Consider the following 21,882-nt stretch of genomic DNA (forward strand, 5'->3'; position numbering starts at 1 on the left):
TTTATTGTAAAACAAATATCAACATGCTCAGTTGATACTTATATATTTTGTATATTTGTATATTTTAGTAAGAGACAGGCATTCGTATATATTATGCAAGGTATAGTTGAGCTCAAGGGAATGAGCACAACACTATGTAGTGGCCTTTTTTTGTATGAGATTTGCTGATTCATTGTGCTATCATGCATAAAAAAATTTTAATAGAGGGCTAGAGCAAAATTTGTATTCAACAGTATTCGGTTGTAATTTTTACTTGTTCCGTTTACTTAAGTGCTTTAGGTTTTTTATAATATGCACCCACAGTAACTGTTTCTGAAAATGTATGCACATATTTTCATCCTGTTAGTTGTTCTGGCAGTCAAACTAAAAGCATCAACCTTTATACTTCAATAACATTGAGTTTATTGCACTTTTAATGCATTATATTTAATTCCAAATGTTCCAAAGAAAGTATAAGTTCATGATGTCCTACAGCTATAAACTATGTGCGCTGAATGAATGAATGCAGAGATGCAGTCTACCCGAAGCCCATGTAATCTTTGTCTCATGCTGAGATGTAGTTTTTGTTATTTAGTCATTATTGTGAAGGGCCCCAGGGTTGCAAAACCCCGCATTTTTTAAAATACATGTGCATGAAACAGTAACTTAAAATGAAGTTAAGAATCCAACAATATACTTGTTAAAGAGGATATTGCATTTGATGTTAATTCAGTTCAGATAGCAAAACGAGACTGACAATGTCTCCTCTTTTATCTTTTCAAACTAAGATATGTATAGCTGATTTACTTAAGTGCATCTGTTGTTGTAGCATCGCTCCTCTCATCCCTTTTTAAAAAGCATCTCGTCTGAAGCTTCTGATCATAATTTGAACAAAAAGGTTATGAGAAAAAAAAAGTACCACATCTGGTCTTGGCCAGTATTTAATTTACGTTTTTTTTTTATTTTACTTTTAAGGACAAGAAAATATTCTTTTGTTGTTGTTGCCATCTTTAGTTTCACTTTGAAGGCTTTTGTCATTGTGTGTGTGGGTGTCTCTCTATAAAGTGTGTGTTTTTATCATGCGCGTTTGCCTTTGTAAGTCTGTGCGTTTATGCTGATTTTGAAGCACATGTCAATATTTTATGTGTTTCAGAACATTAAAAGGAGTGCTAGCTGGAAAATATCTGCTATTAAGTAGAGTGGACGCAAATAATATCTCTGATGGAGGACTGGCTGTTAAATTGATGAAAACTGTTCTAGAATGAGATTTTAGGTTGTAGTATTGTAACTGCTGAATACTGTAATCATGGATACTGTATCCCAAGCTGCACTGCTCATTATCATTTAAAAGATAAGAAAGATGTATGAAATAAAATAAGCGTTAGCATTGGTTTAGTGGACGTGACAAAATGTGTCGATTGGTGAACGAGTGTTTCAGTTTCTATGCTAGTCAGGTGGTTTCTTATTTAATTTTTCTGTTATAATTCAAATCCCCTCCCCGTGTCTCCTCTTTCATTTTCTCACTCCAAGATGTAGAGTTTGCGTTGACATATATTATATGCAAAGCATTCATTTACATAATGCATTTTACTCCTAAATCCAGACTCTGTGCCAGATCTCGCATAAGCTACCTGCCAAGAATGCATGCAGATAGGAAACAGTGAGAGAGAGAAAAGGTATTGTAGAGGAAAGCGTAAAGAAAATATACTCCAAACAAAGATAGGCCAAGGGCAGTATAAGGAGGGAAGCCAAATGAAAATGGGGGGCAGAAAGGTAAAATAAGAGAAATCTCTTGTGGAAAGCTGTGAGGGAGGTTAAAAAGGCAGAGGACACGAGGAGGACTGAAGGTGCCACTACTTTTCATCCACTGCCTGATCTGTGGGTGGCATTCATGACGGATGGAGAACCACTCTAACTGAAGGTCATATCCGAAGCCCTGCCATTTTGGACTGCCACTTTCACAGCGAAAAGGATAAGTAAAGCTCAGATTGTTGTGTATTCACCCCACTTTCTCTATAGCTGTGTCGATAGAGGAGGGAGAGACAGACAGATGAGGCATGTTGAAGAAATTGTAAGCTTTGAATGCCAAAAAATTATTCACAGTTGTCTAAGCAGGATTTATCTTATCATATCTCTCTCTGTCTTTTTTTTTCTTTGCAAAAGACATTCATACACTGCTGTTCTCAGACTGATATCCAATTTTAATAACAAAGATTTGATCCTCCTTGTTGCTATGTCTCCCATTTTTAATACACCACAACTGAGGTTTCAAATTGCAGATTTTTCTAAATGCATTCCTTTATTTAATGATTAGCCTTTCCACCAGATAGTTCTACAATACAATATCGTGGACAGCTTTTGTTCATATCCAGCTAAGTAGGATTTTTGTTATCAGTGAGATTATTTCTACAAGAGAGACCATACCACGGTAGCAATTACATAAGCATTTGTCATCAAATCGGATTCAGCCCAAATCGGGTGAAACAAATTCCTGGAGGGAAACAAACTACAGCAGACAGCATGTTTCTGAGTTTGCTTTTCCCAGATTGTCACAAGGCTTAAGGACAGCAGTCTGTCACGGCTCCAGCGTCCCTGCAGTCTGGCTCTGACGCAGAGCTATTCGTCTGGCGTTAGAACCATTGCTGGAGCTGGAAGTTCAGACTGGGTTGTTATCCCCCAGGCAGGGCAGAATGCTCATGGCCAGACGACCTCGCCGCCCAGCCTCTAATATCTGATCAAGAACCATCTGCTGAGGCTGCCAGAGCCCACACACTCCCCATACTCCTGACCTCTCCAAGGAAAGCCCGATGGGACATCAAGCCATTAGTGGACTATTAGAATGATTTTGATGACCATTAGAAAAGAAATGTAGCACAACAAAATGACATTTTCACCCAAGGAATGGAACATTTACTTTTTTGTTTATTAAGAAGGTAGCATGATTCTGCTCTGCAGTTACTTCTTACTCTTTCTGATTTCTTGTTCATTGTGAGAATATGAGCTTCACTTCTGGCATTTCTTTCTCAAAAGCGTCTCCAAGAAAGCAGTCTGAGCTGAAAAGAATGTGATTAAAAGAAAAAGAAAAAGAAAATACAATATTTTTTGGGTAATTTTATTTTATGCTTTCTGATTATTCTTGTTGACAGATAAAAATGTTAGTACTTGGGCACAAAATAATGCAATTAGCTTTAAATCAGTTTTTAATTCTTCAAATACAGCCCGTTGTTACATTGAAGCTCAGCGATGAAATGGTGTCACAGTACTCAAAGAAAGTGTCCATGTTATACTGGCAGAATGTTTTGTGGATGTCGATATGACATGGACTCATATGAGAGAAAGCTTTTAAGTTCCAAAGAGAAGTATATAGAATGTGTCAAGAGTGCAGTTCACATGAAGTTTTAATGGCCTGCGTGAACAGTTCCCGTTCCTACAGTGTGTCGTGCAGCAACACTCGCCAGACCTTGATAACAGTTGGTTAATGGGTAATGTGCCACACAAGAGTGATGCTGCACTTTCTGTTTTCATTTTGTTGCTGTAGTGCAGTAATTAATCCAGCTGAACCCTTTGTGCTCACAAAATAAATGCTTTCCATTTTCATTAATAGACAACTCATTAGTACATAATGAGCAAGAAGGCAGCACTCCCCGCTCTCCCCGTGCAGCGTGTAGCACATGAGCATGCGCTGCACTCAGCTAATTAAAACCTAGGATTGTCTCCTTGTATTCTTCTCTATAAGAAAAAAAGAAAAAAAGCACGAGCTTTTAAAGCATAAGTTAAATGAGACATGGTATGCAAGCATTTTACACCCCAGAGGTAAAAAACATTATGCAAATCCTCAGTTGTGTGCTCTATAGTTTTATGTCTGAATAACATATTATGTATTGCAAATAGCAAGCTATTAATGAGAAAAAAAAATGCAGTTGCCTGTGGTTTCCATTTTTGAATGCAACTTGAAGCTAAGAAAAGATTTCGCTAATCGTATCCATACCTTTAAATCTCACAGACTTTAAGGTTAAGTCCTTCTTTCATCAATCAAAAGTTTGAATGTAATGATTAATGGCAGTGACAAGCTGCCTTTATCCTTGAGTGCCAGTGACTTTTCATCCAGACTGTAATTTGGGGCCTTCAGCTGTAGGTGACATCTTTCCTTTTTCTCCAATCACCTGTTGTCATGGGAAGAATAACAGTGGTTCTTTCTTTTTTTTTTCCCCACCATCCACTGTGGGAATAAAGGATGCAATTTCAAGGAAAACGACGTTGGTACTGAAATGGCCCTCGACAATGTCTCGATAAGGACTTTTAGGATCATAAAATCTCTACATCGATACGTGCTCTTGATATAATATAAACAATTCTGAGAACCAAGTCATAAAAATCTAAAACATTACCTGAATTAGATTTGTCCAATTCTCTCTTCAAGGGCATCTTCTCATTCACGTATTGGACCCCTTTCAAAGCTGCTGATATTTTTAGATTGCTTACTTTAACTCCCTTTATGACCACTTGCACTGTGAGCTCTGTGACGAGGAATGCCAACAGGAGCATGCTAGTCATTTTTTTTGACAATCACTGAGTTATGTGCCACAAATCCCCTCCCTAGGGTGAGACTATTAATGTGGAGTACTACTGTAGAGTCCTAAAGTGACAGAGGGAGAACAGTAGGTGGAAACTACCTCAATTGTGTTGCATTCAAGATTGCCATCATGTGTACCAGTTTTTGAGCCACACAAAACTGGTACACACAGGAGGTTTTGAGCCACACAAACACAATCATCAGTCATCACCTGCTGCATCTGCCAGATTTTACTTCCTGTGATGTTGTCCAATTCTTAAAGTATAAAATCAAATTCAAGAATCACCATTTTGACACACTGGAAGAATTACAGTTACAGAACAGGATGTGCAAGGAGCGATCTGTAAATCACACTAACACTATTGACCAGAGGTCCATTAGAAGAGAGGGGAGACAGCCAAATTCTAATCGCCCCTCATATCATTTTAAAGATTTGACATAACATTTTTTTTTTACATGAAATATATGATCAATGATCCTCCGTAAAATCATAAACATCATTAACATCCAGATCAAAAATGACCAGCATTGCCATCTATCAGATATTGGCTTCTTTTCTTTCAGTTCTAATTCTAACTGATGGACAATCACTGCCCGTGAGCGAACATGATTAAGAAATGAACAACGACACCATTAAATTTATCCTAATTACATTATACTGACAATATATCAATAGTGAGCAATCATCTCCAGGCTGAGCATGTGTTTCTAAAGTACTTTCTAGAAATCTGCATAGTCCGTTCATAGCTCACACACAGAAAGATACATGAGTATAATTGCACACATGTATTCATATTCAAATCACCGCACATGCACACTTGAATCACCTTCCAGTGAGGATGATGTTTTCATATGTCATGATGAGGCAATGATTTGCTGCGAAGAATCCTCGCTTCATGACGGGGAGACAAAATCGAACCCAATTTCTGTTTGTAATTAAAACCATTTCCACATTCGCCTCTTGGAAGGCCACAACATTCAGAGGTCAATAGCAGTCTAATTCAGTCATTCAGGGAGCTGTACTGCAGAACAACAGCTTGCAGTTTCCTTAACATCCACATATTCTGAACATGCAAATATAGTAGTAGTGTGGCTTAATGGACCATAAGAATTAAAAGTTTACAGTGACCTCCTGTTGTTTCATTTTAAATAATGTTGTCTCTAAAACTACTTTTACTGTGATTTTAAAACTAATTATACAATTCTTCTGTTCTGTGTTGATGTTCATATCATTTGTGTGCTGAGTTTAATGACCCAAGATCATCTGAGAATCTCTGAAGTCAGTCAGTCAGCAGTCTGAAAATAAACTTGTTTTCTCTTTATTCCCAAACAAAGCCTGAGTAAGAGTTTAGTTTGAAGTTGAACTGCTGCATTTGTGGTCCGACATTATAGAGCTAGACTTTCCATCACTCGAGGGTCACACAGTACTCGTGAATATAAGGTGGGAAACACATGTGCAGAAAGGCAGGTAAAATGTCCAAAACGCGCACACTTCAGCCCAGAGAGTTTGTAGCTACTCGTCACTGATGGTGATAAATCTCGCTATCATTATTAAATCCATCACACAATGTTTATGACTTCAGTCTAGTCTCCCGCAGGTATGCTATTTCATCTTGTAGACACGCAGTAAGGATAGAAAGAACAAGCTCATTGGTCACAAAGAGAGAAAGCGTTCTCAATCAAATAGGAGCTTACCTTGCAAATAAAGTTCTATATTTTGATGCTTCCATGTGACAGATGGTAAAAAATATGCCAAACTATATAAAAATGTGCTGACAGAAAACAGAAGCAGACTGTCATCGATGGTACAAAGTGTTAATCAACTTTTACCGCATAACATATTTTGCAGTTTGGCAACTTTTGTGTTATTAGTCATCTGAGAGTTTTAAAGCACACAAGTGCAGATCTACTTTGAGCCTCTTTTTGATGAATGTCTGTTGATGATTTCGTACGGGGAGTCAGCATTACCAGTGTTTCAAAAATTAACTTGTTCCTGCTGAATCATAGTGGCAGTTTTTTTTTGGCAGATTAACATGTATCCTGTTGATATTGCTATATAGAAGCAATGCGGTTGAATTGCTGTCCTACAACAGGTACATAACTATTTGTAATTGCTGTCTCAATGCACCAAAATCGCTTTGAATACCACAACTGACTGCTAGCGATCACAGAGTTGATCCTCATCTTTGAAGCAACCATTTTAAAGTGAACAAGAACCCTGTGCATTGAACAAAAAGTTTATTGCACAAAGCTGCAATAATTTTGGTCGTGCTGTGGAGATTAATCTTGGAGAATTTTTTATATCAGGAAGGATCTCGTGTCACATGCACAATTTTAAACGGACAACTCTTCATTTTGTAAAGTTTTACTTCCACTCTTTTACTCTTTTGCACTATATTGGATAAAAAGTAGTCTTCGGGCAGATAGATTTTATTTTAATGGCTACTGAATGTCATAAACATTTACACAGTGTTTGTAACGGGGCTCGATTAGATTAAAATCTTTAAACTGTAATATAGTCTTAGCTTTTCAACTTGCCCTCCTTTAAAATGAGAGAAATCATCTTGCATTTAAGTCGACTTAAAGTGTGCATAAATAATAAATTAACTTAGCATCAGTCTGCCTTTCTGTCACTTTCTTTCTCTATGCTTTTTTCTTTTGACACTAAGAAGGTAATTTTATGAAAGGCGGGGAGAAATGTTTGGGACATATTTATTTCCTTACGTGATGCGATTATTCTCACAATTTTGCTTTTAGTGTCCTCAGGCACGCTTTTAGGCACAGTTAACTTGACTGTGTTTAAATACATACTTGTGGAAAACCTGTATTGACATATTCCCTTTTTGCATAATACTCAAATCCACCGGAGTGTGCATTGGCACATAAAAAGCTATTCACTTATTCACTGCAAATTAGTCTCCAAATCCATATAAGCCACTGATAGCTGGGAAGAAATGCAGTAATCAATGACAGAGGTTTTTCTTTGCCTCCCTAAACAGAAGAGTTATTTATGTGTACTGACATCAATCAGCATGTAGTCTCTGCTTCAAACCAGCAAGTTCTAGAGAGGGAAGAAGTGCTTTCTTTTAATGATTTATTATAGCCAATCTGGTGTGTGTTTATTATTTATCATTATTCAAACAATGTTAAGAGAGCATGTTACTACATTTCCTTCACATTTCTTTGCCAGTGTGTTATATCAGTGTCGACAGAGAGGAAGTGGCGCACAGTGTAGCGTAATGCTGTTTGCTGCAGGTAACTATTTGCAGTGACAATTAATTAAAGCCAAATTAAACCCTTTTACATTAAAAATAAATCTGTTAAATTGTATTGTCTGTTTCTTTCCTCGTTGCCGCTTCTTTTCCTCAAAGCTGCATTTAGTCAACTGTAAACTGTCTCCCCGCTGTACTGTGCATTACTGCGAAAAGTCAACACAAATATCAAACTAATGCAGTGGAGTATTATAGACTCCTAAAAAGATTTCAACAACAGCAGCTTTGGGCTGACCTTTTATTCTTACCATCAACTACGCTGAGAAATCTTTCAATAGCTTTGCATAATAGTTTTGATTTAGATTTGTGTATAACAGTGTGTAAATTTGCTTATTGTGGTCTACATCCCGATGAACATTTGGACATCATGACTGTTGATCTGCTGTATATACCACACACAAACACACACGCTATGGCTCTGTTCCATTTTTTTTAAAGTTGCATTTTATGGTATCACTCTTTGAACTATTTTCTTCCAGTCGGGCACATTAGCTAAAAGAAAGCAGGCAAAGAGTCCAGGTTAAGTTTGCTCATTTTGTTTCTGTTGTTCTTTTGTTGAAGTCGTACATTCTGTCTTTATTCTTCCCATTTTTTTTAAAATAACGTCTACTAGCACAGACTTTAAGAAGACCTTTTTACAGCATAGAGTATGCTATCTTAAATGACACATGACTGAAAAACACTGACAACTATCATGCAGTTTTTAAAGTCTAGTACTAGTAATCAACTTGTATTGATTGGGGACAGTAACAGTGTTTTCCTACTGTACGAACACTGATTAGTCACTTACTTGACTAGCAGTATATCCCAGAAAAAGCTGCTTGTAAGACCCTCTTACTACAAGCACTTACCAGGGCATTACTGTCTGACATACAGAAGTCTTTCTTTTACATAATAAATGAAAAAAAAAGTAGTATAAGAGCCAGCGGATGTGACATGTTAGGCATTATTTTATCGGCTATGTCGCTGCCCTGAAGGTTTTAACAGTAGTGAGGGATTGTAAGCCTTTGGGCTGAAAAGGAAATGGACCAAGGATTTTTCTTTTAGCGATAAGGTTGACTGCACCGGGCTGTGAGAGTGCTTCACTGACTAATTATTTGAAGCCTCCTCTCAGATTAGGGTAGAAGTGCAGAGCTTATGGACAGTTGCATAGCAGACAATCAGACCATGTAATAACCAGAGCGCCAATATTTGCTCAAATCCACTGTAACACCTCGCAAAACAAAAGTGTGTAAAGCCCTAATGCTCAGTCCAATCCCACGGCACACTGCCTTGATAAACACCGACGCCACCTTCACAATGGACGCCATCTTTACTCTGGCAATTAGGCAGAGTTTTGGATTATCGCTTCCTCAGCCCAGCACACCACAAATCCTTCCGGATTCAATTATTCCCCTCCCACGTCTGCGGCCATTTGGGCTTTTTGGGCACATGGCCAGTAGAGGAAAGAATCTGAACTGCTCAAAGTAAAAAGTTAGAAAGAAAAAAACGTTCTTCTTCTTCTTCTTTTTTTTTTTTTTTTACTATGCCTATACTCCTGCAACTTTGACGAGTCTATTAAATTAAAATGAAACCTCGGGAACTTGCAAACACTATCCTGTTGAATATTTTATGAGAACAATAAGCTAAATTTACTGTGATCCTTTCCTTTAAATTTTGTAAGTGTTCGGTGTTATCTGAAAAACATTGCACTACATCCTTCCCTCCAAGCTGCTGATGGTTTGATCCTCCCCCTGTAGGCCAGGAATGTCTCCAGTGGTTTCTGCATAAGAAACTAAAATGCTTACTGAAAGAATTTGATTTAGTCTGTCTTATTCTACTTATTCTACTTCAATTGAGTTGTTTTCGTGTGTTAGACAGCACACTCGGGGTAAATTGTGTACAAGATCAAGGGTTTCCAGGGTCAGGAGAGTTGCATCTTTGTAATTGAGGGCCTCTCTTCAATGTGTTTGCTTAGATGCTTTTTTGTCTTCCACCTGGTGACTCTTTGTGGAGTACAGACATTTCACTCTAGTGCCTTTGTGTGTGTTGCCAGCACATCTGCTACACAGTTTACTCATGGTAGCATGGAAATTTATCACAGGTCTCAAATAAAGGACCTCCTTTTTTTGTATATTACCCTACCTGACCCATCACACTGTTTATGCTTTTGGGTGCTTTTCCCCTCTCATCAGTAAATGGCCAACTGTGGCTGTCACCTGCGTTTTATGTGTCTCTTACTCACAGCCTAACACTCTCCTCTGTCCTTCTCCTCTTTTTAATTACAGATACTACTGTCTCATCCCAGAAAGGTAAGACAGCATTTAATCAGTCACGTGTAGATTATCGCATATTTTCAGATGGGTTCCACGTGCTTGTGTTACTCCTGTGTGTGTTCCAAATTTTTGCTAATGAGATGACAAAACATTTCATGTTTTTTTGTTAATGTTGATTTGAAATTGAGTCACTCGTGGGTTTTGTTGCACAACAATCTTTTTGATTACAAAGTCAATCACTCACACCCACTGACACCCAGACTAAATTACCTTGCTACTCTGCAAAGGCAGACAACCCACAGTCTGTTTTTATGCACTGTTTTCTGTAGGTCTTATGTTCAGATTAATCACAGTTCTGTTTAGACTCCTCCACACTTTCATGTGAATGCTAATAAGAGGTTGGAGGAGGTGACTGTTTTGCATAGTGGCTCTTCGGGGACAGACGGGAAGTTTAGTGCAGTTGTAGGAAAGTACCTGTAGGCTGTTTAGATTTTGTAAGATGATAGGGCCAGGCAGTCAAATTGTCTAAACAGCTCCAGGGGTCTTGTTCTGAGTGGCAGGTGTATGCACCAGGCAGTCCCAGCCCCTATACTCTTGCTAGAGATGATACAGTAATGGCAGAGGGTGTGTCACACTCGGTGATTGCAAAGAACGATCAGACAATCAGCCAGGAAAACTCCCTGCTGATTTTGTTGAAACTGTCTTTTATTCCCTGCTGTGCTTATAAGAATATAGATATTCTTTTGTACAAGCTTTTACCAGAGCAGAACAGAACACAGATACAAATATTTTCATTGTCACCTGGATCTGATATAATGCGCATGTATATGTGAAAAACCTAAACAGCAGGTGGGTTTCTCTGGGAACATAGTGGCATTTTTGCCTTTCAAAGCTTTAGATCTGAAAAAGATACAGTTCATCTGCTTGACTGGGTACACACTGTATGCTCTCACTCACACACTGTTGTGAGCCTATGTATGTGATGACTGTGTGGTGTACAATGCTGTCAGATTGGCCTATAAAGGTAAGTGATGCGGGTTGCCCGAGCCTCGCTGTCTGATGAATGTTGAAGGGGTGCAGAAGCTCGCGAGGTGTACATCATCCCTCCACAGCTGCACTCGCATACGTTTCTGAAGGAAGTGGGGGGATAAATAAGGCCGCGCAACCCTGACAGTGAATGAATGCTTGCTTTTGTCAGCCCGTGTGTGTCCGTGCCTGTGTCTGACTTAGTTGTGTGCGTGTTTTTGTATGTCTTTCTTTTCTTTCACATCTTGTATGTCCAATTCAAATCTGTTTAGTTAGAAGCATCAACAAAAACAGCTACCAATCCCACACAATGAGAGTGTCATCTGGCTGTATTCATTAATATACTGTGAGTTATAGATGGTTATGCTGCTCTGAAAGTGTCATCAGTGCTCAGCAGCCTTGTGGCCTTGAGGCAAAGATAATGTTCATATACCATGTGTTTGTATGAAAAGATGTGTATATGTTCATGTGTGTGTGTATGTGCACCTCAGCACAAAAGATGAAAAAAGCTGGAAGTTTGTCCAGCAATTTCAATGCAGTTATATTCAGCACAAACTAAGAGGCTACATTATATTACACGTGTTAGACTGAAGGGCAGCACACAGTAGTTAGGTCCAGGTAGGATTCAAGCTACATTTGAATAACCTTTACTGTTGTTCCATACCAATATGATTAGTGATTAATAAAGGCTCTTATTATAAGTTGACCTTATTCTTCAGTTTTCTGCTTCTGTGGAACATCTCTGCTATCTGCACCTTTCATGACATCCTTTATCCAACACTTCTCCACCCCCTTACACTCCTCCTCCCTCTCTGCTGCCAAACGAAGTATATTTATGGCACCTGTGCTGGAAAAACAGTCTCCAGGAGACGTCCCACTAATTTCATTTTCAAAATGCCAGCAATAAATTTATCAAATGGGCTGAATCGAATCGGAGTCACACGCCGTGCCATCCGTCATGGGCTGTCCCTCAGGGGCCTGTGGGCGTACTTAAGCCGGCCAAAAACCTCCGCTGGCAGGAGAAACCAGATGAATATACTAGAGAAATATGCTGAGAACAAGAATGTGTGCGCATATCTTTATGCGCTTAGATCCATATGTGCAAGCATAAATTAGCTTGTCCACACGCAGGGATGCATATGTGTGCACAGAGGTCAATGCTAATTTTTCAGCTCATAGAAGCCTCATGTCGAAATCTGAGCTAAGCGCTTTGGATGTCAATGTGCCAGAACAGTAATTGATTAATTGCAACACAAGTTAATTGATTGTTTTGCACATTTTTGCTTTTGTGAATCCCTCTCAGTTCAAACACTGCTTTGAGCTTTATCCCCTCCCCTGCCTCTGAAAACTCGAGTTTCACACGCTCTGTGCCCTCCCATTCCCCTCCCATTTCTCACTGCCTCATCCTCTGTACCTCACTGTGGCACCTTTGCCTCTCTTTTTAAATGCCTCTGTCCCCACTTTGCTTTTGTTTCACCGATCTTTTCCTCTGCCTATCTTTCCTTGCCCTCTCAACATTTATCACCGTGCAGGCTAAGCCAGGCATGAGGGAGGGTAAAGCAGCTTAGTACTAACAGTTCTAATGAAGTCAGGCCCTGTATCCCTCTAACAGGGATCAGTGGAGCTAGTCTGTGAAGCCTGTCAGCATTTAATGATTAGATGAAACATTCAGACACCCGCTACGAGAAGACATGCACACTGATATATGGTAATACCCAGCTGTGGTCTCTGTTACGCAACTCAACAAAGAATTATGCACACAAACACACTCTCACTAGCCCCCAAACTCCAGCTGTAAAGATCATGATTTATGACTGAAGCATGGCATCAAGGGTATACACAGCAAAGTGATTGGAATAAAAGCAAATGACAGAGAGGTTCAGAGAATGAACAATCTGGCTATTGATTTTTGCTATGTGCAGGAAGGTGGACAAAAAAGTAAACTGCATGAGAGAGATTTACTCCTTGACTTGATGAGCAGACTGTAAACAACTCCACACGCTCTCGTCAAGATGCATGCTGCGATCCATGATTTTTCCCTGCTTCTTGCTTCTGCTAAAATGCCTGATAGAAGATCAATAAACAGGTCATCATCTTTTTGAACATTTCAAGATTCACCGCTGATTAATTCTGAATCCTATTAGATTAAGTTGTCCTAGTCTGTGCCCACGCACGGCAGCTTAATGTGTGCCCGTGGTGTTGTACGTGTTGTTGGCATATGAGAAAGAGGGAGTACGTTAGTGTGTTGAAATGCTGAATCTGAAAAATAGAGTGACAGAGGCAATGGTTGGGTCAACAAGCTGCCTGTTTGTCAGAGTGAAAGGGTGCCCACAAGGCCTTAGCTGCTTTTTGCCCCATTAGCTGCACATGCAAATTTACCTGTCAGCTTTACAGCTACACAAGGAAATCGCAGTCTTCTCAACTTCTCTGCCTCACTCTTATTCCAGTTCCCCCCCCCCCCCCCCCCCCTCTCTAAATCTCAAACTCCAGATCTCCTCCTCATTACATTTTGTTCAATATCTTCCTTCCACTGCAAAATTGGGAACATATTCTGTCCTCACACCAGTAATTTCTCTCCCTCTTGTAAAAGTACCTGTTTAACTCCACTTGAAGGATTGTGAGACACTGGATTTGAAATAAATGTATGTGCATTTCTGCCAGAACGCATCTGCTGCTTCAAGGCTTTTCACATATCTCTTGCTTAGCAAAGCCTCATAAAAAAGTACTTGGCGAAGCTACTTGAAAATACAGTTTTTCTAAGGAACCACTTTCAGCCAAAGAAGTTGAGAAGGAAATGTCCACTGAGCTTAATTTATAATTTGTTAACTGATAATTATAATACTGTAATCCTTATGTGATCTTCTCAGCTATTAACTGCCTCGTAAATCCAGCCACAAAAGAAGCTCCTCTCACTCTATGGCCACATCAGAGTGTAATGGTGTTGCTCAGAGGTAATATAATAAACATTAAGTTGAGTACTAGCCAGGATATAAATAATGATATGTGAGAGACCCTGTCTGGACTCATGAATTAAAACCCCATCCTGTTTCCATGATCTAGTTCTGGAACATTAGAGTGTTCAGTTGCTAAAAGGGGTTAAAATGTTGTTGTAGCTGTTGTCAGTGAAAACCCTACTTTATCCCTCTTAAAGCATCCATCCATCTGCCCATCCGTTTTCTTACTTATCCAATGTAGGGCTGTGGTAATGTAGTGTAGGGTGGTGGTGGGAAGGGGGTTCGGGCTTATCCCAGCTATCAAGGCAAGATTTTGCAATCAGAATTGTGATCTGAATCCAACGTTTTGCCAAAGACATTTTCCTTTTCCAAAAAAGCGAGCTCTGTCAATTCTCGATAGCCTCTTCTTGTTCACGTGTTACTTTTATTTCGTCATTTATTAATTTACATTCATGTCATGTTCATTATCACAGTGCATTTGTAAGAGGGAAGTGTCCAAGCCAGGAAGGGGGAAGAAAAAAAAGAAAGAGAGAAAAAAGAAAAAGGGGGATCCAAAACTTCTACAGGAACAAAAAGCATTTATGCAACCATGAATTCAAGAGTTCTGCAGAAAACACTTCTTTGCCGTTATTCACTACCAGAACTCAGGAGCAGAAATGGAAGTTACGATGGTATTTCACATTTGATTCTAAATTCAAATGAAACAATAAACAAGATGGTTAATAAAACCAAAAATGACAACTTTTACCAATATAACGTATCCTCAAGGAGAATGTAAAGATGAGATAAAGTAATAGTTGCAATTATTTTCAGACATCTGCACCCTGTGCAGTCAGACTCTAAATGGCTTTGTTGATCACATACTGTACCTATCATATGGTTATACAGCTGGTGCTTTGTTTTACTTTGACTCATAAGCTTCACAAACACTCTACGCACTAATAAACTGTAAGAATAGACCTTATGTATGCATTGCTTTTGATAGTAGCATATAACTTAACGGATTTTGCTTGAAATTTTTTATTGCCATCCTTTGTCCTCACAGAATGAATCATAGTGCCATTGTTCCCCTGACTTTTATATTTGCCCTTCTCTGGTACAGAAAGGAGAAAAAAAGCCTCAGTCAGTAGATAGTTATATTGTCACAAAATGTTGGCCATTCATGGTTTGCACGTAATCACCTCGTACGTTATTAAAACTTTGATCTGCAGACAAATTATTAAGCACCATCATCAAGGCAAAATTGCACGACATATCTTTAGCTTATGACAACAAACCTATTAAATTCATAACATTTCTAGCTGCCTCACGAGTACCTCAGAATTAGCTTTTGCTAAACTGAAAGGGTGTAAAACAGTTTAAAATACCATCATTGATTTATGATATGCTGTGAATGACACTAACTCTCTATTGGCCTGTGCTCAGGATCACAGTTCATTCGCCTAAGCTTATCATATGAAAGAAGAACAGAAAAACTTTAATTTGGTGTATTTTCACTCCACTTTGAACCATTGTTTTACAGTTTCTTTTAACTTGAGTTGGCTCAAAGCAATAAACTGCCATAACTGGAGGTGCTTCAAGGTTTCTTATCTGGCAGTAATACTGACTACAGTGTGTGTGAACATGTCATACTTTGTCTTTGATGTGTGCTGCTCATGCTACTGTGAATCCCTGTGACAAGAACCATGCTTTTTTCACCTTTAATTTGTACTTTTTTAAAGATTTTCAATTCAGTTCTGCAAGAGCTGCAAGATCATTATAGATATCATCTTCCCTTTCTTGCATATCTCAGGCCAACTGGTTCAGCATGTTTGGGTTCTTTTTAAATGGCAACAGAACTTACTGTAAGTCCACGGCCAATCTCGAATGTCTGTGTCTGAACTGGTTAGAGAAAGTGGTCAACAGAGTCACCTCTGAATGAGACAGAATGTAGCCTCTTCCCACAACAAGGTGAGAAGCTCTTCGTTATTAGATCACAAGAGGGTGATAGTGCATTTTATTTGCCAGGCTAAACTCTGCAATATGTCCAACTGAGTCTTAGCTAAAGATAAAGATAAAGACAAAACCACACAAAGAGAGCCTCAGCAGACCCACATCTTAGACTCATTAAGACTGCCTGGGCATTGAAACATTTCTCAGGCAACGACAGAGAGAAGATAAAAGCAGAGACAAGTATAACAAAAGAATGGAGACTGAAGTAAATTTATCACCACTCTTTCTTAAAGAATCCTGCTCTAAGCCTCAACTGCCAATTAGGTACGAGAACAGCCTGTTCCCTTGACGGATGAACTTAATTTGATATTCCGTGCTCCGCTCAGTAGGGTGCAACAGTGATTGCACCGGTGGATGGAATTTTCAGGCCATCCATACAGACTAGGCGTAATCGACTATGTAGATATAGACTGAAGCTTATCATAACTATTTCTCTTTGGTAGAGTAGTTTTATTTAAAAGAGGGGTCAGGTTTCTATTGAAGTGTGTGTGGCAGGTATCTGGAAGATTAGAGCATTGTTGCCCAGAGACGCTTGTGTTGCTACGTGGGATTACCCAGGAACAGAGCTGCAGTAATCCCATGGAGTAAATAACTCTTTGTCATAATTCAACATGTTATTGTCACAGGAATACCTGCTCTAAATCATTTTGAGGATTCATACATCTTTGTCTGTTTGCTGACAAGACACCACAGTTAGGCTTGAACCCTACAGGGCTGGCATTGCCAGGGAAGTGGGTGGCATATTGCACCCAGCGGGAAAGCTCCTATGTAGGCCTGCACGGCGGAGGGATTTGACCAGCTTGGATTAGCTCAGCAGGGTGAAACAGAGGGATACAAACAGGACAGATGGGGAGGGACAGACTCAGAATGGAAGAAAGGGTACATCAGTCTCTGTTCAGCACAAGAACACCTGAGAAACCTGAAAAAAGCTGCAGAGAATCATGTGGAATATTGTTAATATGCTAGTGAGCAGCACACACCAGTGAACCATGAAACATGAAACAGCAACCAATACCTCTGAGAGCCGCTGTAAACTCCGAGCCAAACTAATCACCAGTTAATTATACATAGGGTTTTACCATTTCATAAATTTCAAATAGTTTTGCCCTGTCTTAAGCATTCGGACTTCTTCCTTTTACATTTAACAACAGCTTTACATTTCTGAGTGAGGATGGGAATATTAATTGAAATGCCCACAATTAGATAAACACAGCTCCCAACTCCACAGTCGCACTAATTAAGCAAGCTTTTTTTTCCTGTACAGTGCTGTGCTCTCAAACCTCATCAACTGCTCAAAGACATGTCACCACAGTAATGGCAGATGGGTATATTTAAAAAAAAAAAAAAAACTAAGCTAAAACAGTTAAAGACACACACAAGCATTAAAGAAAGCAAAGGCAGTTGCCTCTGACAGACTGCTGAGGAAATGTGTCTTTATTCTTTGCTCAGAGTCGTCCATCCTGTCCAAAGGATGGATCTAATCCAAGAGTTTATTACCAAACTTCAGATGCAAAGCCTATTCGTTTTCTGACACCAAAGAGGGCCAAGAAAATGAATCGGGGTCTGGACAAATTGGCATCACTCACACAAGCGCAGAGGGAAGAAATTCTCAAAAGTCGAAGTCGTGTCCTCCTTTAGTTCCTCTCTAAGAAACTTCCAGACTTTCTCTGAAAACTATGTTCATTTTTTTGTACTGTTCACACTCTCACAGTGCAAACAGTTGAGAATTTATTTTATAGTTCAAGCCATACATTGTTAAAGAATTCTCGCACAGTAAACAAACCAACATGATCAGTATGAGCAGCAGACATTGTTTCCCAAGTTGAAGATGTAGAAATGGGTTAAAAAAGAATCCTCCATTAAACTGAGAGAGAGAACTAAACAGCAGCGGTCACCCACCTATTGGGTGAGTCCTCTTGAATATAGCTTTTTCATACAATTTTAAGTAACCACTTTGCACTCAGCAGAAATCATTCTAACAAATGAATGTGCAAAGCTACGTAAGTTTCCAGTCAGTCTGTTTACACTCGAGACAGAGAGACAAGGCACCCAGGAAGAAAGGTGGAACTAGATGGATTATTCCAGGCTAATTCCTAGCACAAATCAACTCTCAACCATCAATAATTCATGTGGAAGTCTTTGAAAAGTAAACACTGCTTGGGCCATTAAAAACCCTGATTGGCTATAAATACTGTACACAGCTTAACTCTACATACAGAGGTTCTGTAGCTGCTATAGAAAAAAGTACATTTGCTCTATATGGAAATCCAGCGCTCATTAGAGAAGGTAGATTCCTTTGTAGAGCCATAGCCAGTATTACCTGGTGCAACATTAGCATGGAAATGATGCTAAAGATGACAGCAGAGAGGGGTAGTTAGACTGACAGCTGGTGCTGGAACATGTTGGGTTTTGTGGATTGATGTTCTCTGTCAGCTTTGCCTCTGTGTACTTCAGACAAATTGTGCTCTCGTTCAGTTGGTAAATGCACACATAGCCAAAATGCTAAAGAGGATCATGCCCCCACTGTAGGTAATTTTACTCTGCTCTGTATCATTTGCACATTGACTTTACCTCCCACTTTGTCTCTGCAAGTTGTTGTTTTTTCCTCGCTTGTCTTTCATGTACTTTTTCAAGCTCTGTTTGTGACTGTGATTAGGGTGTATGGTTGGTTTATGTAGCTTTTAGCAATTCCCTGTACTCCGGCAAATCCCGCCTGAGCAATGCAAGACAGGGAGTGGTCTCTGTCTCTCTCAGTCAGAAATGCTCATTAGATAAAGAGGAGGTTCCTCTGCTTTACCTCCACTTTCCTTACAATATTTTACATTCTGCTTTCCTGTCTTCTGTATCTTTCTCGCTTTCTTACTTTCTTGCTCACATCTTGCAATGCCCTGGAGATGGTCCTGTCAGTACAAACAGCATCTGTCCAAGAGAATATCAAGATGTGTAATTGTTCCCTAAAGAATCAACTGTAGAAAACAGTTTTTTTCTTCTTTTTCGAACTTTGATGCTGAAGGTTTCATATATACGATTTATAGACATCACACAGTGGATTTTCTGTAACTGCATCAGATTTAAATGATCAATTAATCAATGATAACAAGAATTCTACATTAGCTTCGCTATGATAGTCTGCTTTTACATCTTTTATTTTTCTCTTCCCCACTTTCTTTGAAGCAGTCTTTCTGATGTGATTTATTATTGAGTGGAACCCTGGGAATTCTTCTTCTTTCGGCTGGTCCCATCTCGCCCGATCCCCAGCATCGTCTTCTGTCACACCAAGTCACTGAATATCCTCCTTCACTACATCCATGAGTCTTTGTCTTTTCATCCTGCCTGACAGCTCCATATTCAACATCCTTTGCTCACTATTTCTCCTAAGCACATGTCCACATCATCTCAACCTTTCCTCTGTAACTTTCTCCAACTGTTTGACCTGAACTGTCCCTCTGATCTATTCATTTCTAACCCTGTCCATCCTGGTCCCTCCTAACAAAAATCTTAACATCTTCAACTGTGCCGCCTTCAGCTCGATCGCCTGTATTTTTACTAGCACAGGTCTCACCAGCACTGTTGGCCAACAGCACTGGAGGTGGTCATTGTAAACCCAGGCTGAGACCAATCCGGTATAGAAATCTCATTTTTCTTGATGAGCGACGTTCAATTTGGCAACAATTTTAGCATTCCATACAAACAATAAATAGCATTAATTTCTACATATGTGGAAATTACACACTTCTCAGAGATAGTAACTCATCTTTTCAACATGTGGAAAAATTTTGGTTCATTTAAGATTATATTTTTCCATGCAGAGACCTGTAAGATACAAGGAAGTAAGATAGAAGGAGTAAAAGCGGTTTGCTGATATTTAAATACATATATATATATATATATATACATATTAGGACTGGGCGATATATCAAGTTTTTTAAAAATATCGATATATTTTAATACGGGATATCGGATGTGACAATATCGTTTATATCAATATAGTATATGTTACGTTATAATTATACTTGTGGAGCCGCTAGTTTGCCTCTCTTTCGTCCACTTTTGTCTCTATGCAACGTTACTCTACCTCGCCTCTCTCCTTCACTGAACACAACTACCCCTCCTCCATCGCTTCACCTGCAGGCAATGACAAGATGGACACGGCAAATCTCTGTTAACGAGTTACCGTGCTAACGAGCTAACCACGCTAACGCCATGCAGCCCACAGGGGCTGCACAGCCTAAAATCCTTTCATTTTCTCAAAAATCGACAGTTCACCTTTAGTATGAATTCTGGTTGTGCTTGATGACCGCAAATTGATTTTATGTGGTACACGGCGCTCAGCAATCTGTCAAAAAATGTTTTAGTACGACTTTAGTAAGCTACGGAGCTGCACCGCTTGATGGATTGTTGGAGCATTACGGCTACCAAGGAGCCTCGCGGAGTGATACATACTGTGCTTCAACGTAATATTAGCGTATTGTGTGTGTATAAGGACCATAAATGACACCTGTTAAGAGACACGGTTACGAAGCGGATTTCAAACTCCAGGCTGTCAGTCACGCAGTAGAACTTGGGAACAGAACAGCTGTGAAATCTGTCTTTGTTATTATGCTCAGCGTCTTTTAGTTTACATTTTGACTGCACAATTGTGAGCTTTTTGTTATGCACAAAAACAACATTGTTTTCTTTTATTTATGGAGCATTATTATTCAATAAATGCTGATAATTTATTTTTGAGTAATTTTTTCATGTATATCTACGCTGTATGTTAATAAAAGTGCCTGTGTGACATCTGGGACACAGCTTTGACTAAGAACTCTTTTTTTGTTCTTACTTTATGGCTTTAAAATAAATATCGAGATATATATCGTATATCGCCATCCAGCTAAAAAAATATGATATGAATAAGATATGAATTTTGGGTCATATTGCCCAGTCCTAATACATATATATCTCTCTGTGTGTTTCTAACTGTATGTCTGTTTGACTGAGCATTTATGTGCAAGCATCAGCGTGTGGGTGTAATCACTTGCTGCAGCTCACTCCCATTAGTGTGTAGGGATTCCTATGCTCTGCTTTTAGCCAGAGGAGACCAATTAAAGCCATCAGCCAGTGTTGGGGGAGCCGGGCTGCTCTCAGAGACCACAGGACTCTAGAACAGAGGGTTTAGGCTGGCTCCATCCTCCTTCACCTCTGCACTGTCTGCAGACAGGCAGTATGAGGAGATTCTGGGAAAATTACAGGCACATCCAGTAATTTGAATTGATTCTTTAATTATGCATTTTGCATCTTTTTCTATTGTAGTTCAGCATCTCCATACATAAAAGTTATTGTAATATTTGGTATCATTGCCTTAACTTAAGTGACAAGGGGGAGAACTCCAACATACATGGGAAGTAAGATCGGGTCAGCAGAGTCATTTTTAAGAGTTTTCAATCGAGGGTTTTTGAGCTGATGGCGGTTGCTCATTCTTTTTCCCCCATTGAGATTTTCATGTGGTATAAATTTCACTTGTATCAAATGTATTTTAGTTTTTATCACTGGAGGAAAAAATTAAAATGAAATGTGGTTGCCGTACCATCAATCCTGAGTTCTTACTCAATAAAGCAAGAACTCAGTAAAATTCATCTTTAAGTTGTAACTTGCCAAGAATAAAGTTATGCCCTCTTTTTGTAACTCAAATTCTTTATTTCTGTAAGAACTTATTTTATCTCGTGAACAAGAATTCTGTGATTTTCAAACAGAAGTTTTCAGTGCTGTGAGGATGCTTGCATGAATCTTATAAAAAACATTCCCATCTCCCTAATAAAATGCAGAAAGGAGTAGCAGAGATTCACAGT

The 21,882-nt window shown here is 39.2% G+C and overlaps 1 protein-coding gene across 1 annotated transcript in view; it reads left to right on the forward strand.

The window, feature by feature from the left end:
* LOC146610986 (cadherin-4-like) overlaps nucleotides 1-21,882 on the forward strand; it is a 251,544-nt gene that overhangs the window by 92,212 nt on the left and 137,450 nt on the right. The window contains exon 3 of the mRNA XM_085343936.1: nucleotides 10,092-10,115. Within this exon, the coding sequence (XP_085200062.1) occupies nucleotides 10,092-10,115 (24 nt within the window). The remainder of the gene's footprint in view (nucleotides 1-10,091; nucleotides 10,116-21,882) is intronic.

Source organism: Diplotaxodon limnothrissa, linkage group LG20, assembly GCF_057381915.1.
Source record: "Diplotaxodon limnothrissa isolate DT_005_m linkage group LG20, D_limnothrissa_male_GT1.1, whole genome shotgun sequence".
In the NCBI taxonomy this organism is placed as follows: Eukaryota; Metazoa; Chordata; class Actinopteri; order Cichliformes; family Cichlidae; genus Diplotaxodon; species Diplotaxodon limnothrissa.